Raw genomic sequence first — 15,965 nt, forward strand, 5'->3', positions numbered from 1 at the left:
TTTAGCTTTTATATTCACTGGGTCCTTGTTCTATTTTGAGTTAATATTTGTATGATTTTCCTATAATGTGATATAGAGGTCCAACCTTATTTTCATTTAAAATTAACTAGTTAATTTAATGTGCATGTGACTATGCACCACATGCATGCAGCCCACATGGAGGCCAAAAGGAGGCAGTAGATCCTCTGGAATGAGAGCTATAGATGGTTGTGAGTCATCCTGTGGGTGTTGGGAATCCAACTCTGAACTTCTGGAAAAGCTGGTAGTGCTCTTAACTATTGAGCCATCCCTCTAGCCCCTGGTTTTGTTTTTTTTGGGGTGTGTGGCACATGTTTGTGTGTAATGTATGTGTTTTGTGTGTGTGTGTGTACATGCCAGGTATCTTCCTTTATCAATATCTACCCTTTTTTTTTTTGAGACAGAATCTCACTATGCATCCTCGTCTGTCCTAGATCTCACTATGTAAACCAGGCTGTTCTTACTGAGATCTGCCTGCTGCTGCCTCCCTAGTGCTGAGATTAAAGGTGTGCACCACCATGCCCTGCTCCACCTTACTTCATGAGACATTGTCTCTTACTGAACTTGGCCAGCCAGCAAGCTTCAGGGATACCCCTATCCCCCGTGGACATATTTGCACATACTAGTGTTTATACATTTGTGCAGCTGTGCTTGGCTTTTTATGTGGGTGTTGAAGCTCTGAACTGGGACTGTCCTTACGCTTCCATGGCAGGCACTTTACTCACAGTGCAAAGTCCCCAGCCCCTGCTTTTGTTTTCTTTTAGACTGGGTCTCAAATAGTCCAGGCTGCCTTCCAAGTCAACTTTGACTAAGGATGACCTTGAACATCTACTCTCCCTGCTTCCACATACTAAGTGCTGGGATTGCAGTCATGAGCCATCACATCTTGCTCTTACTTTCATTCTTTTACATACAAATAACCAGTTGTACTAGCACCTTTTGGTAAACAGTCCTTTCTTCCATTTACTTGTATTGAGACCTTTTTTGAAAATCATTTGGCCATAGATGTGTGTGTCTGTGTGTGGGGGGAGTACATTTCATTAATTTTTGTCCATTGGTCTTTGTGCCTGTCTTCATGCCAATACCAAATTGTCTTGATTATTACAACGGTGTAATAAAGTTTGAAATAAGAAAGTCTGAGTCTTCCAGCTCTTTTCATTTCAATGCTCTTTTGTATATTGAGGAACCTTGTGCTGCCATATTGATTGTATGATCAGCTTTTTCATTCCTGGAGGTGGGGAAGCCATTGGAATTTTACTAGGGGTGACAAAGAATCTGAAATTTATCCCCAAGTATTTAATTTATTCATTTATTTGTTTTCATGCTTTTGTAACTGAAATTGATCTGTTAATTTCTGTTTAAGATTGTTTGTTGGTTGTATAGAGCAGTACTCCTGTTTATTTTTAACTGTGATGAAAGTTGTATAACAAAATTTACCGTTTTGAGTGTACAGTTGAGTGATATTAATTGTATTCTCGGTGATGTGAAAACAGCACCATTGTCTGTTTTCAATCTTTTTTCATTAGCCTAAATAGATACTTGGAGCTAATTAAGCACTATATTTTCCCTGCTCCACCCCAGCACTTAGTAACTTCAAGCTTCTTTTCCTTTTCTGTGACTTTTATCTATTGTAGATGTTTTGTGTTGCTGGAATAGTACAATATTTGTCCTTTTTATCTGGCTTCTTCCATTAAATCATATTGTGGGGGTTCATCCATGTTGTACATATGAGAACTTCATTCTTGTAGTGTTCCATTGTATTATTGTGCATGTGTACATATTGTGTATGTATCTTATATATGATCATATATATCATCAATCATATGCATAATATATGATATATACACAATATGTATTATTGTATTGTGTTGTATATATGATACATTGTGTATATATCATATGTGCCTCGCATTTTCCAATCCATTCATTTGCTGATGGACACTTGTTTCTATCTTTGACTATTATGAACACTGCTTTACATACAAGGATCCAAGTACTTGTTCTCAGTACTTTGGGATGTACACCTAGTAGCAGAATTCCTAGGTTATATGGTAGCTACACATTTCACACGTTGAGGCTTGCTGGTTTTTGTGTTTTGATCTTATTTGATCTACTTTGCTAACCTTATTAGCTCTAATAGATTTTGTTTTGTTTTGTTTTGTAGATTCTTTAGGATTTTCATCTGTGAAAATTGATAGTTTTCCTTATTCATTTCCAAGTTGGATGTCTTTCTTTGTCTAGCCTAATTGATCTAGCTAGAACTTCAAGTACAGAGTTGTGAAAATGACCAAAACAGGTGGTCTTGTCTTGTTCCCGATGTTTAGAGAAAGGCTTTCAGTTACCATTACCTTTCCAGTGCATGATGTTAGCTACAATGTTCAAAAATAACCTAAGCAGGCATGGTGGTGAATGCTGAGGAAGTTGTGTTCTAGTTCTCTTTGTGAGCTATAGTGGGAGGTCGGGGAGATGGAAGAACAGTGCTTTCTTATCACAACCAGCTCTTTCAACAAGAGTTTCCTATTGCTGTAAGCGTTGGAGTAGTTGTAGAGGGTTAGGAAAGTTGATTTTTCCCCCTTCCTTTCTTTCTTAACATTCTGATTTCTTTTTGAGGTATAAGGTCTTACTGTATATTCCCAGCTGGCCTCAAACTCAGAGATCCATCTGCCTACCTTTCCCTCTCCAAGTGCTGGGATTAAAGGCCTACTTCTGAGTTCTTAATACATTAATCATAGTTTTGTTTTTGTTCGACATAGTGTCTCACTATGTAGGTTTAGTTGACCTTAAACTAGTGGTCCTTCTGAGTGCCAGGATTATAAGCATATACCATAATGCCTGGTTTATTCATAGTTATTTTAAATTCCTTATGTGATAATTCTCAAGGCTGTGCCTTATCTTCATCTGGTTCTGATACTTCTTTGTCTATTAAGATAGTTTTTCTTACCCTTTTGCATGCCTTGTATTGTGTATGTGCGCACTGGATATGGTATATTGGGTGATACAAACTGAAATAAATAGGCCTTTAGTAAATGGTTTATGTTTCTCAGCCAGGAACTGAGCCATTAAATTTTTTTTCATTCATTCATTCATTCATTCATTCATTCGGTTTGTATGTGTGCATGCATGCAAGTGTGTGGCTGCACATGTGGAGGTCATAGGACAATTCACAGGGATTGAAGTTTCCTTCGAACGTGAGTTCTGAGAATGTAACTCAGGTTCTCAGGGTTGGCACCAGCCACCCTTACCTGCTGAGCTATGTTACCTCACCGGCCCATTTCTAATGGTAGAAGTTTAGCTGCTACTGCCTTCAGTTTTCTCTAGAGCAGTGCTTCTCAACCTTCCTAGCTGTGACCCTTTAATATCCTCATGTGACCCTCATGTTGTGCTGATCCCAACCACAAAATGATTTTTGTTGCTACTTCATAACTGTAATTTGTTACTGTTATGAATCGTAATATAAATATGTGACATGCAGGGTATCTGATATGCGACATCCAAAGGGGTCGTGACCCACAGGTTGAGAACCACTGCTCTGGTGCCTTTTATTTGTTTTTTCTACCCTTTGGCCCTTTCCTTTCCCAAAGATCTTTCAATAGAGACTGTTGTTTGCGCCACATTTGGTGATGATCCGTTGATGTGTACTGGATCCTTCTTGAAATGGTGGCAAAGAATAAGATGGGGAGAGTGCTTTGTAATCTAGGGCTTCAGTCGGGCACAAGTCCTTGGCTGTATTCTTTACAAATTGTAGGGCTACTGCTTCTTTTTTCCCTTGTGTTAGGTGAAACAGAGGGAACACTCGGACTAGAGCTAATTAGTTCCCCTTCTTCCAGGATATATAAGCTTCTGATATATTTTGTTGGGAGTGTTGTTAGCCTTTGTTATTGAAGACCATTCTGAATTTATTTGAACTGGGTCCGATGGTACAGACTTATAATCCTAGCTGTTGGAGAGGCTGAGGCAGGAGATGCCAAGTACAAGGTGGGCCTGGGCGATAAGAGTGAATTGACTTGAAACTGTTGCCTTTCTCCAGTGTTTATTTCAAAAATGCTTACATTCTCCTTCCCCAAAGAAGAGTTTTTTTTTTTTTTTTTTTTTTTTTGTTTTTTTTTTTTTGGTTTTTTTTTCGAGACAGGGTTTCTCTGTGTAGCTTTGCGCCTTTCCTGGAACTCACTTGGTAGCCCAGGTTGGCCTCGAACTCACAGAGATCCGCCTGGCTCTGCCTCCCGAGTGCTGGGATTAAAGGCGTGCGCCACCACCGCCCGGCAAGAAGAGGTTTTTTTTTTTTGTTTGTTTGTTGTTGTTGTTATTTTATTTTTGTTTTTTTGAGACGGGGTCTCTGTGTGGCTCTGGCTGTCCTGGAACTCCCAAGCTGGCCTCAAACTGCCTGTCTCTCAAGTGCTGGCATTAAAGGCAGGCGCCACCATGCGGAGCAAGGAAAAGATTCCTATTGGCTCTTACTTCTGGGGATATTTCAGAATGGTTACTTTTCCTCTCCTTCAAAGGGGAGGAGATTTCAGAGCCAGAACCTGGTGAGATTCCTGGAGGCAAAGCCGTGGAGTAGGAGGGTCTCTTCTCCTTGGAACTCTCACTCCACAAGCTTGTGTCACTCAGCATTTGTCAGATTGCTTTTCTGCCTCAGGTAAGAGTCTTGGGTGTGATTGCATGTATTTTCCTATCTAGAGATAGGGGGCTAGTATGTTTTCCGGTGGGCTGGAGCACACTTGCCAATTTTCAGTTTGTTAGGGTTTTTCTTGCTGTAATGACAAGAGTGATGATATTTGTGAGCACTGCATGTGTTGGAGCTGAAACTGGAAGTCCTACGTTTATATTTTAAAATTAGAAAGATCTTGTCCAGTTTAAAAATAATGCTCTACAAGAGGGTTTTAAACTTTCCTGTGAACCATTTGCTTGGCTAAGATGACTCATTCTCAGTTATTTTCATCTTTTTGAATCTTAGATCTCCATTTTCATATGTTTAGTAAGAACTTTTTCAGACCAAAATATTTGAAAAGCTTAAGAACTTGATATAGTTCTTGAAAATTGCTAAGAACTGTGCCCTGAATTCATAAAAAAAAAAAAAAAATCCGACTCTTGCTTCCCCCAGCATTGTTTTTTGATTTACCTTTTAGAGAATGTGCTAAGGTAGTTCTAGGGGAGTTTCTTTACTATTTTACCCTATTTGTTGTTGCAAAAGTAACTCAATTTTTAAGGCACTTTCCAATCTCTGGAGACTCGGCCCTGTTTAAATTTGACAAATGAATGAGAGTGGAAGTCTTAGACTGCCAGGGCCTTGTTTTCAATTAGCCTGGAGGAACGAACTAATTATAAACTCCAGATCTTGGTGACTTTAGCTTAATAGGACTACTTTTATAATCTGTGCGACAGAGGACAGTTCATCTAAAATGTGTTATTTATCCAGCTGAGAAAGTACTTTGTGTACTTTGAAGCCTTATAATTTGATAACTTGCTAACAATTTTAATTTGGGGAAGCTCCAGTTCTTATTCGTGGATAACAGTTGCAATCAGTGTCAGGTGATTGACACGCTGTGAATTTCGTTAACTTTGCACTTTTTCTAGGATTCATTTTAAATTTTGTTTTTCCTCACAGAATGTACTGTGAGGAATGGCCATTAAACCAAAAGCAAATTAGTTGTATGGTGTCTAAAATTGGTTATTAATTGGCAAAGTCTTACTGTGTTTGTGTTAAGAAATTTTTTTCCTGTTTTATTATACCCAATTGTTTACAATGACTATCTGTGTTTAGGAAAATGTTTTTTGAAGGAGGGGAATTAAAATGTTAAGTATGATGAATGTAATTTTAACTCAGCAGATGAAAATTACTTTATAAATGATTGGCTGCATTGAAAGTATTTAATTAAAAATATTAGTTGTTTGTTATGTAAAAATTATCTGTGGCCCATTCCTGGTGAAACTCATTTATTATTCTCTGAATTGGAGCTAGAAAGCCCTTCACTCGCAAAGAATGAGGGGCTCTAGGGAGGAAATGGATGAAGACTAGCAAGTCTTCAGAACTGTTCAGCTCGTAGTTTGCATCATACCAGCTTCCACCCACATTCAGTAGGCTAGGGGATGGTATCAATGCTCCTCCTGAAAATGTTTTCATCTTAAGATCTTCATATATCATAATTATATCCTCCTAACTCCAGGTCCCCATTGTTCTTGATATCCTCGTCACATTTTGTGTCCACCAAAACTCACTTGCTATCTCTTAGCATAGAGTTCCCATCCTTTTCTGATCTCCATGTCCCTTGCTCTAATCCTGTCCTGCCTGTCCTGCTAGCCCTCCCACTCGCCCTGCAAGCCTCAACCAACCTTTTGTAACTTCTTCCATGGCCTTGGTCTTGTCCTAGTTTCACAGTGTTATCTTTGTTTCAGCATCCAGGCTTTCTGCTGCTAAGTGGTCCCTGACACAGCTCTTCTGGGACCCTCATCCCTTACACTGCCCACTTCCTCAACAGCTGCCTCAACCTCCTGCCTTTTAATTCTTTGAATATGGCAAGTTCTTCACCTTTCTAATCTCTGCTGTTTCTTTCACATGCAGCAATCATTTTCTTACTTTTTGTCTGACTATCTCTAATCAATCTGGCTGGAGCTTTCTTACCTTATTCTTTGTCAGTGCCTCCTGGTTGTTATCTTCTCAGCATCTATTTAAATTTGCAGCTATTGTATATTCGCTTGCTCACTGAGACTTGCTTTGATTATAAGATCTCTCTCTCTCTCTCTCTCTCTCACACACACACACACACACACACACATACACACACATACACCTATTTCTGAAATTAAGGTGTAAGATACATCTTACACATATATACAATATATAATTTATTATAAGTCATTTCATAATTCCAAAATGAAATGACTTATCTTATAATAAATTATATTATGTATTTATAAATTATATCATGTATTTAATAAAATGTTATGCTTTTTGAGACAAGCTCTCTGTAGCTCAGGATAACTCAATAGGTATCCCAGGCTGGTCTGGAATTCACTAGGTAGCAGAGGTCGGCCTAGAACTCTGCGTGATCCTTCAGCTTCAGTCTTCTGAGACTGGCATGTACCAGCAAAACACCATATTTGAAATGATATATTTTCCCCAGTTGATTGTACGTTCCACAAGTATATTCTCTTTTACTCACCAGTAAGAGCTCATGCCTATTATAGTACATTTCACCTTGTAGACACTGAATAAATAATGGATGAATGAATATCATTGTCTCTCTTTGGGAAATGTTGGCCCAACTTCTGAAGCAGCATCAATCAGTGTATGAGTATGAATTGTTAATATGCCAAAGAGTTGACTCATTATTTTTGGAGATTGTCTTCTACTTAAATGAAGACGACCTTTAAATTTATCTGTTTTCCCATTTATGTAACTTGTTCCATTCTAGATACACATATGTTCTGGTGTAGGAACACTTACCATTTATAAAAAAAGGAATTCACATAAGCTAGCTTTTACCTGGTGTCAGCAATAGTCTCTTATTAGGAGAAGGCACGAGGAAGGTACCAAGCAGCAGCAGCAGGCTTTTAACCTTCAGGCAGGTGTGACTCTTGAACTTACTTTGTCATTTACTTCATCCTCCAAGGCGTGCAATCACTTGGTGTGCCCACTTCCCTTTAAAGTGCAAGAACAACAAAAGGGCAGCATGAGTAAGTGGAGTGCCTTAGACCAGCTTCTAGACAAGTCTCAACCCTACTCCAGAGCTGGAGGAAAGATATGGCTGCAGATCCTTTTCGTTTTCCGGATTCTGCTCCTGGAGACTGCCATCGAGTCAGCCTGGAGTGACGACCAGCTCAATTTCCATTGCAACACTCAGCAGCCTGGTTGTGAAAATGTCTGCTATGACCAAGCTTTCCCGATCTCTCACGTGCGCCTCTGGGTCCTACAGATCATATTCGTGTCTGTGCCTACACTCTTATACCTGGCACATGTGTTCCATGCCATTCGGCAGAAAAAGAAGTCGAAGAAGCAAGAGAAGGAACTTGGAGTTGCTCGCTTTGATGGTGCCAGTGTGGAAATTCACTGGCAGAAAATTGAAGTAAAGAAGTCCAAGTGTGGCAGTGAAGCCCATAGGAAGGTGAAAATTAGAGGCAGGTTGCTGCTGACCTACATACTCAGTATCTTCTTCAAGTCTGTCTTTGAGGTGGCCTTTGTGCTGATCCAGTGGTACATTTATGGATTTACCCTGAAGACCGTTTACATTTGTGAACACTTTCCTTGCCTGCATCAGGTGGACTGCTTTCCCTCTCGCCCCACAGAAAAAAGCATCTTCATCCTCTTAATGCTGGTGGTGTCCCTGGTATCTTTAGTCTTGAATATAATTGAGCTGGTCCAAGTCTTATTTAACACCATTAAGAATTGTGTGAGAGATGAGGATGAGTTTTACTATGGTACAGCTGAAATACAGAGCCTTTCCCAGGAGTCCTCACCAAGTGTTCTCGCTACCATGGTTCCTAAGGATCAGGTGGTTCCTGTGAAACAATCTTCAGTCTATGTTTAAAGTGAGCAAAACTATGTCAGTTACAGTGTGTAACAGAGTCAAAGCGGGGAAGGGCAGGCAGGAAGTATCCTTTCTGCCTTGCACTCAGCCTTGTCTTCACTCTGATAAGCAGAATTTTCAGAGGGTTTGGGTAGAGAGAAAAGCAAAACAAAGATATTGAACACTAGTGTTGCAGAGGGTTTGGGTAGAGAGAAAAGCAAAACAAAGATATTGAACACTAGATATCCAGCAGTAGCAGTGGTCATGACAATAGCAGCCTGCTATCCTAGATATTGCAGTTTGGGCTTGAAAACATTGTGATTTTGCTTGGTTGCTAAAGGGAATCAAAGTGTAGTAGAAAGTGTACCCATGCTTCAGTACAGATGGTGTTCAATGGCCTCAATTGTAAAAACTAGCAAATACAAAGACATTAGACCACAGGGTCTGGGATAGGAAGTGGAAGAGACTTGTAACCAAGGCATGTGTTACTATTTAAAGTGCTTGACTCTGGAGGCTTAGGCATCTAACTCACTGGTAGATGATTTGTCTAGCATGTGTAAGATCTCAAGTAGCACAAGAATTAAAAGGTAGTAACTTAAACAAATGAACTAAATAAATAAAATGACTGACTCAAAGAACTTCTAGTCCAAATATAACTTGTATTAGGCAATGCATAAGGGCCATTCCTCTCCCATATTACCTTAGAATGGTTCTGTGTATGGGAAAGAGTGATTTATTATTTATCCATAGAAGCAGATACGGTGTAAATTCACAAACCTACATTTTAAAATAATACAAACATACCATTGAAAGTTGAGCCTTTCTCTTGGATTTTAGTGTTTGAGTCCATACTGTGTTTATACTGTTTAATTCCTGATGTAAAAGTAAATTATCTTTTCCCTTAAAATGCATCCCCCACTTTATTGAATGATGTGTAATAGTTCTGTTAATTGTGATGAGTTGTCTTTTTCTCTTGTATATTATAGCAGCAATCCTGTTGCTGACAGAAACAATTTATTTTTCTTTTCCAAGATAGAGTCAGAGCCCCAAATGAAGCAATTGTACTGAAACAGCGCTTGTGAACACTACAAACTTAAAGACATGCTTAGAGGTGAACTATGAAATGTGCCTACACGAATTTGGCAATAGTGGACATTCTTGACTTTCTTCTACATAATGCATATTAATTCAGATGTTGCCTTCTGCTGTGAGTTTGGCAGTCTCTTGGGATGACTGGCATTTTTCATGTTCATGTTAAGATTTTATTTGGAAAGTAGGAGAGGGTGAGGAAGGTTTGTGTAATACCTGTGTAACTGATTTGAAACAAATAAAAGAAATAATACCCATTTCTTCTAATGCCTTTTGAAACATTCCACAGATGATTGAAAAATGTTGAGCTGCAGACTTTTGTTCTTGCATGTCAGCTCCACACATAATTTTATTCAAGAAATAATAATTTGGTTACCATTTGATGTTAATCTACTATCATGTTCAGCTTTGTTTCATGCAATGCAGGCCTATCATATCTTATTCTAGAGAATTCTTTATTCAATAAAGTTGTGAGAGTGTGGTCCATGTGTATTCCTCCTCTGATAGCTTCTTACTGGTCTTTTGAACTCTCCATTGGTGCATCTTAATTTAAGCAAACTAAGCTGCGTGTGGTGGCTCATGGAGGCCACACAATTGCAGAGTGTTCTAGGCTAGCTTGGGGTACAATGTGAGACACTCCCCTACCTCCTGCCCATGAAGCAATACACTGTATTCACTACAGTTTTTAAAATTCAGGTGGAGTGACTCTGTGACATGATTCTAGGATCAGCCTTCTTCATTTCATGTAACAGAATCATGGCTATATCCATGACTTCCAGATATGCAAAAAGAATGTAGTTGGGTTTTTTCCCTTCCTTTTTAAGGGATGTACTCTCATCATTAAGCATCTTCCCATCACAGGGAACTGGGGGAAGTGGAGAACACAGGTATAGATCATCAAACCTGTAGCTTATAACGTCTGGTTCTGACAGTTGACACAGTCTTATTTGGAAAACTTAGTCTCTTAGTTAAATGATGAGTTTTAGTTCTTCTTTTTAGAAGTGGTTTGTGAAGATTAAGCAGTTATTTAGTAATGGGGTGCTTGTGCCTTTTGGACACTGCAAAAGTTCTGAAACCATGGAATCAGATTGGGCTCTGCTACTGTCACTCCTGTTCCTATTTCATTTTCACATGTAGCTTGCTTGTTTTCTTTACACTTTTTACCGTGAGGTAATTGCAGATTCAAACATACTTGTAAGAAATAATAGACTCTGTATATCATTATATTCAGTAGTAACGTTTTTTGAGACAGGCTCTTTCTATGTAGCCTTGTTTGGTTCAGAATTTGCCTTTAAGGAACTCCCTATGTAGATAAAGACTGGCCTTGAATTTACAGAGATCCATCTAACTTTGTCTCCATAGACTTTAAACTCCATTGGGATTAAAAGTGTGTACCTCCACATCTGACCAAATAAGTGTTTCTTAAGAAAGTCATAGAACCAGGTATCATGTATCCCAGTCTGGTCTTGAAGCTGTGGTGCTTTACTATGAAGCTGAAGATGACCTTGAACTTCTTCTGATCCTCTTGCCTTCACCTTAGTGCTGGGATTATAAGTGTGTGTCACTATGCCTGGTTTATACAGTGCTGCAGATTGGGAATATGGCGATATTTTATTTGTACTGAAATGTGATTTTATTTGTATGTTAATAAATAAACTTGCCTGGGGGTCAGAGCTAATAGCAATCCATAGCAGAACCTGGGCAGTGGTGGCGCACGCCTTTAATCCCAGCACTTGGGAGGCAGAGCTAGGCAGATCTCTGTGTGTTCAAGAATACAGCCAACATGGAGACACACACCTTTAATCTCAATACCAACCATAGAAGACCTGGAGGTCTGTACAGACAGTCAGTGACGAGGAGGTCATGTGGTTGGGTTTACAACCAATGAGAAGGCAGAACAGAAAGTCAATAAAAAGTACAAACACACAGGAAGTAGGTCTCTTGCAGAGAGGTAGGACAACAGCGGCAGTGAAGGGTAAGGTTTTTAGCTCTTATCTATTGCTCTGACCTTGGGCTATTAACTCTGCATTTGGCTCTGTGTTTCTTATTTAATAAGACCGTTCATCTGCATTGGCCCATGACTTTGTGCATGCCAAGCAAGCACTCTGCCACTGAGCTACACCCCCAACCTTTGCTGTATTTTTATTTGTTTGTTTGTGTTTTTAAAACAGGATCTCTTGTAACTCATGCTGGTCTTGAACTGAATATGTAGTCAAGAGTGACTTTGAATGTCTGACTTTTTTTCTGCTTCTACCTGCCATTTACTAGAAATAGAAGTGTGCACCATTATACCTGTTAACTTTTAGCATAATATCATAGGTAGACAATTGACATTGACATAATCCATTAACCTTCAGATTTCACCCATTTTATATACACTCATTGTGTTTAGTTATATATAACTTGTGTAGAGTTGTTTATAATTTGTGCAGAGTTGTGTGCCCACTATAGTCAAAATACACTGTAGTTTTAGCAATAGTACCTTTTTATAGTCATAGCCACATTTTTTTCCTTATCCCTGGCCCTTGGTAACTCCTAATCTTTACTTAACCTATATAGTTTTGTCATTTCAAGGATGCTATTTAAACAAATTATATAGGCCATAACACTTTTTAAGTTGGTTCTTTTGGTATTTGTTGTTGTTTGTGTGTACTATCGTGATATATATATATATATATATATATATATATATATATATATATGTGTGTGTGTGTGTGTGTGTGTGTGTGTGCATGTGTGCGTGTGTGCCTGCCTGTGCAAGCACATGTGGAGGTCAGAGGTTAATACCACCTGGGGAACCTGGGAACAAAGAGGCTATCCTTTCTGGGCCAGAGCTAGATCGATCTCTCTCTCTCTCTCTCTCTCTCTCTCTCTCTCTCTCTCTCTCTCTCTCTCTGTCTGTCTCAGTCTGTCTGTCTGTCTGTCTGTCTGTCTCCCTCTGTGTGTGTGTGTCTGTGTGTTATAATAAAGATCCCCAAATAAAGTTTATAAGCAACACTTTAAAAATTATTTTTGAAATGGGGTCTTGCTATATATCTGTGTGGCTCAAGCTTGCTTGAATGCACTGTGTAGTACAGAGTGGCTTCAAACTCATAATCCTTTTGCCTCAGCCCCCCAAGTGCTGGAATTGCAGGTATACACTAGCATATCTGGCTATAAGCAATATTTTACATGATAATATTAGTTCATTCTTCAGACTTACTTTTATCAGGTAGCTGCAGTGGACCCTTGATGATCAGTAGTCCTTGCTTTGAAATAGCTCGTAGTGCTTGATAGAAAATTTAACATGTGGTTTCTGATATGTATATTTATTCTATATTGTATTTCTTTATGTCTTCTAATCAATTCTACTACTTTAGCTTCATTTTTGTCCAAATACAGAATAACTAGAAGGAAATAATTCAAAGCCAGTATGCCAATGTTATCTATGCTTAATTTAGACTGTTAACTCAAGGACTTCAGTGAAGCAGTTATAAGTCAGACATGTTCCTCTACTAGAAAAGATCCATGCTTCTCTTTACCTTTTCAGCAAAAACAATTCATTTCCCCATTTGCATACATACCCCATGCACTTGGTACTGTGTCTTAACAGTTCATTCTATTCCATGTAAATACAGAGTACTGAATATAAAATTTCTGCTGTTTGTTAAGAAATAATATATATTTTGTTTTTTCCCAAAATTTCTCACTTTTTCTCTTAAATATCTTGAAGCACTTAGCCCATTGTGATATATCTGAAGCAGACATTTTCAAATTCATTCAGCTTCATTGACCATGCAATTTGAATATAATTTATTGATGTAAGGATAGTCTTTGTCCTAGTTAAAGACAAACCGCACAGATGAACTTTAAAACTTGAAATTAATTCATTAAGCAGACAGTTTGCTGTGGATTTAGGACAAAGGACATGAAGGGCATGGTCAGCATCTATAGAAAGCTTACTATATGGAAGGAAAAGGCTAACAACAATACAGTAATGGGTTGTGCTCTGTGTCCTTGAGGAATGCCGTTTGTCAGAGAATGAACAGTGTATAAAAAGAAAATGGTTTTAAGCTGAGATTTAGTTCATCCTTTTAACAAAGCAATATTTCAGTCTTTACTTTTTCAATGTTTTTAGTTAAAATTTCCTGTCTCATTTCCTTGTCCAGGATGTCCTTTGTCTCATTTCTTTATGATTACTGAAAATTTCATCAGAGGTACTTAAAAGTTGTGTACTAGCCAGTCACAGTGGCTCACACCTGCAAGCCCAACATGTGGGAGGCTGAGGCAAGATGATTGCAACAAAGTGGGGAGCAGCCTGGACTACAAAGTAGGCTTCGGTCTCAAAAGAAAAAAAAGAAAAAACAAAATAACAACAAAACTGGCATGTCCAGCTGGTCCATCTCATCCTTTTGGAGGTCCTTTCTGCTTCGCATTGTGGTACAGAGTTAAAATAAGGCCCCTGTTCTCACAAATGTTAATTGTTGCCTAGCTTGGGAAGTGAGGCCACATGGTCAGTCATAGGGAAGTTCTTTGATGGAGGTGTAGATAGAACGCTAGAGATCATGAAAAGAGAAGTGACGGAACAAGCTAGAAGGCCCTGCAAATGCTTCCCAGGGAAATGGTGTGAAGGTGAAAGAGGAATGAAGTAGCAGTGTAGCTGCCTTACTTTCATGTAAGGAAAGCTAAAATGTGTTCCTTCCTTGAAATGCCCTGCCTGCACAGAGACTGTGGAGTTGTCCCATCTCTGTTTTCTCTAATAAGCTGTTACCGTCATCTACTTTTTTGTGGTATTAGGGTTAAATCATGCATTCTAGATAAGCATTCTACTACTGAGCCACGTCCCCGGCCCCGGTTGTCTTCTTTTGTCTTTAGCTTTTGCTTCCAGAATGTAACCTCTATGAGAAAAGAGCCCCCTTGCACTGTTAGCATAGTGCCTATCACACAGTAGAAACTTGAAAAATGTTTGTCAATGAAATGAATGAATGAAGACTGAATGAATACTTGAACAGATGGAAACAAGTATATATAAAGACTCAGTTGAGAAACTGCAAGTAATTAGATGTGGCAGAAGAAGCATGTTAAAAGATAAAAACTTGTGATCTCATTGAGGTCTTTGATAATGATATTTGAAGAGGATTTTTAATATTTTACTCATTGATATTATTTTTTCCTATAAGGTCCACAGTTTTATATCCAAATGTGAATGGGATTTTATGGTACTTTCTATGCCTCTCTTACTTCACTTAGCACAATGACTTTTAATTCCTTATATGCTGTCTCAAATGGTAAGATTCCTTCTCTTTATGGCTACACAGTATTTTATTATGTATATGTACATTTTTATTTTCTTCTTCACTATTGTGAATAGTATTGTACTAAATGCGAGAGTGCAGATGTCTGTATTTCATTTCTTTTATACATGTAGCCAGTAGTAGGGCTGCTAGGCCATGTGGAAGATCTGTTTTTCATTTTGTTCTCTATGATGCCCCTATACTAATTTATATTTCTACCAACATTGTGTATATTTTCCTTTTTCTCCATGTCGCCCCTAGCACTTCATGTCTTTTGTCTTTTTGATGATAACCATTCTTACTTGAGTAAGGAGATAATTATGTTGTAGTTTTTAAATTTTATAAAATTATTTTATATGTATTGGTGATTGTATGTATGTATATCTATGTACCATGTGCATTCCTGGTACCTTTAGAGGCCAAAAGAAGGCAGTGGATTCCACTGGAACTGGAGTTTTGGACAGTTATGAACCACCATGTGGGTCCTGGGGATCAAACCTGTGTTCTCTAGAAAAGCGGCCACAGCATTCTTAACCACTGAGCCATCTCTCCAGCTCCTTCAGTGTGATTTTGATTGGCATTTCCCTGGGGAGTGGTGCTGTTGAGCATTTTTTCATATTCCGTTTTGCCATTTATGTGTTTTCTTTTGAGAGATGCCTGTCAAAGTCTATTGCCATGTTAAAAAATTCAGTTATTTGTTTGGGTGTGTTGTTATTGTTTGTTTTGCTGTTGGGTTGAGTTCTTTATATTCAGTGATATTCTTGACATTAGATAACCAGACACAAAACTTTGATTCAAATTTATAGTGTTATTTGGCTATTTCTCTAACATCGTTGAACTACTAAAGAGTTACAGATGGCTGTTGTTCCATTAGTTGCCACATTGGGGAATTTGTCTTCCTCTTTTTATCTTTAGTGCTTACAATGACATGACTAGGCCATTAAGCCTCCATGTGTGATTATGATAAATAGTTCATCTTCCAGGTCTTTAATATGAGGTAGTTCATATGTAAGATAAAATAATGGGGAGTTGAATATGAAGACCAAATACTTTTTAAAAAATACCAAGTCTGTTGTTTTAT

The 15,965-nt window shown here is 38.5% G+C and overlaps 2 protein-coding genes across 7 annotated transcripts in view; both read left to right on the forward strand.

Annotated features, from left to right (window-relative positions):
* Cdkl5 (cyclin dependent kinase like 5) overlaps positions 1–15,965 on the forward strand; it is a 190,573-nt gene that overhangs the window by 79,445 nt on the left and 95,163 nt on the right. The window lies entirely within an intron of this gene.
* On the forward strand, positions 4,454–8,714 carry LOC131899932 (gap junction alpha-6 protein-like). Its single transcript, XM_059251404.1, has 2 exons — positions 4,454–4,654; positions 7,629–8,714. The coding sequence occupies exon 2, from the start codon at positions 7,689–7,691 to the stop codon at positions 8,541–8,543; it is 855 nt and encodes a 284-aa protein (XP_059107387.1). The 5' UTR covers positions 4,454–4,654; positions 7,629–7,688; the 3' UTR covers positions 8,544–8,714.

This window comes from Peromyscus eremicus, chromosome X, assembly GCF_949786415.1.
Source record: "Peromyscus eremicus chromosome X, PerEre_H2_v1, whole genome shotgun sequence".
NCBI lineage: Eukaryota > Metazoa > Chordata > Mammalia > Rodentia > Cricetidae > Peromyscus > Peromyscus eremicus.

Coding starts and splice junctions, on each gene's coding strand:
- LOC131899932 (XM_059251404.1), top strand. CDS start 7,689: ATGAGTAAGTGGAGTGCCTTAGACCAGCTTCTAGACAAGTCTCAACCC.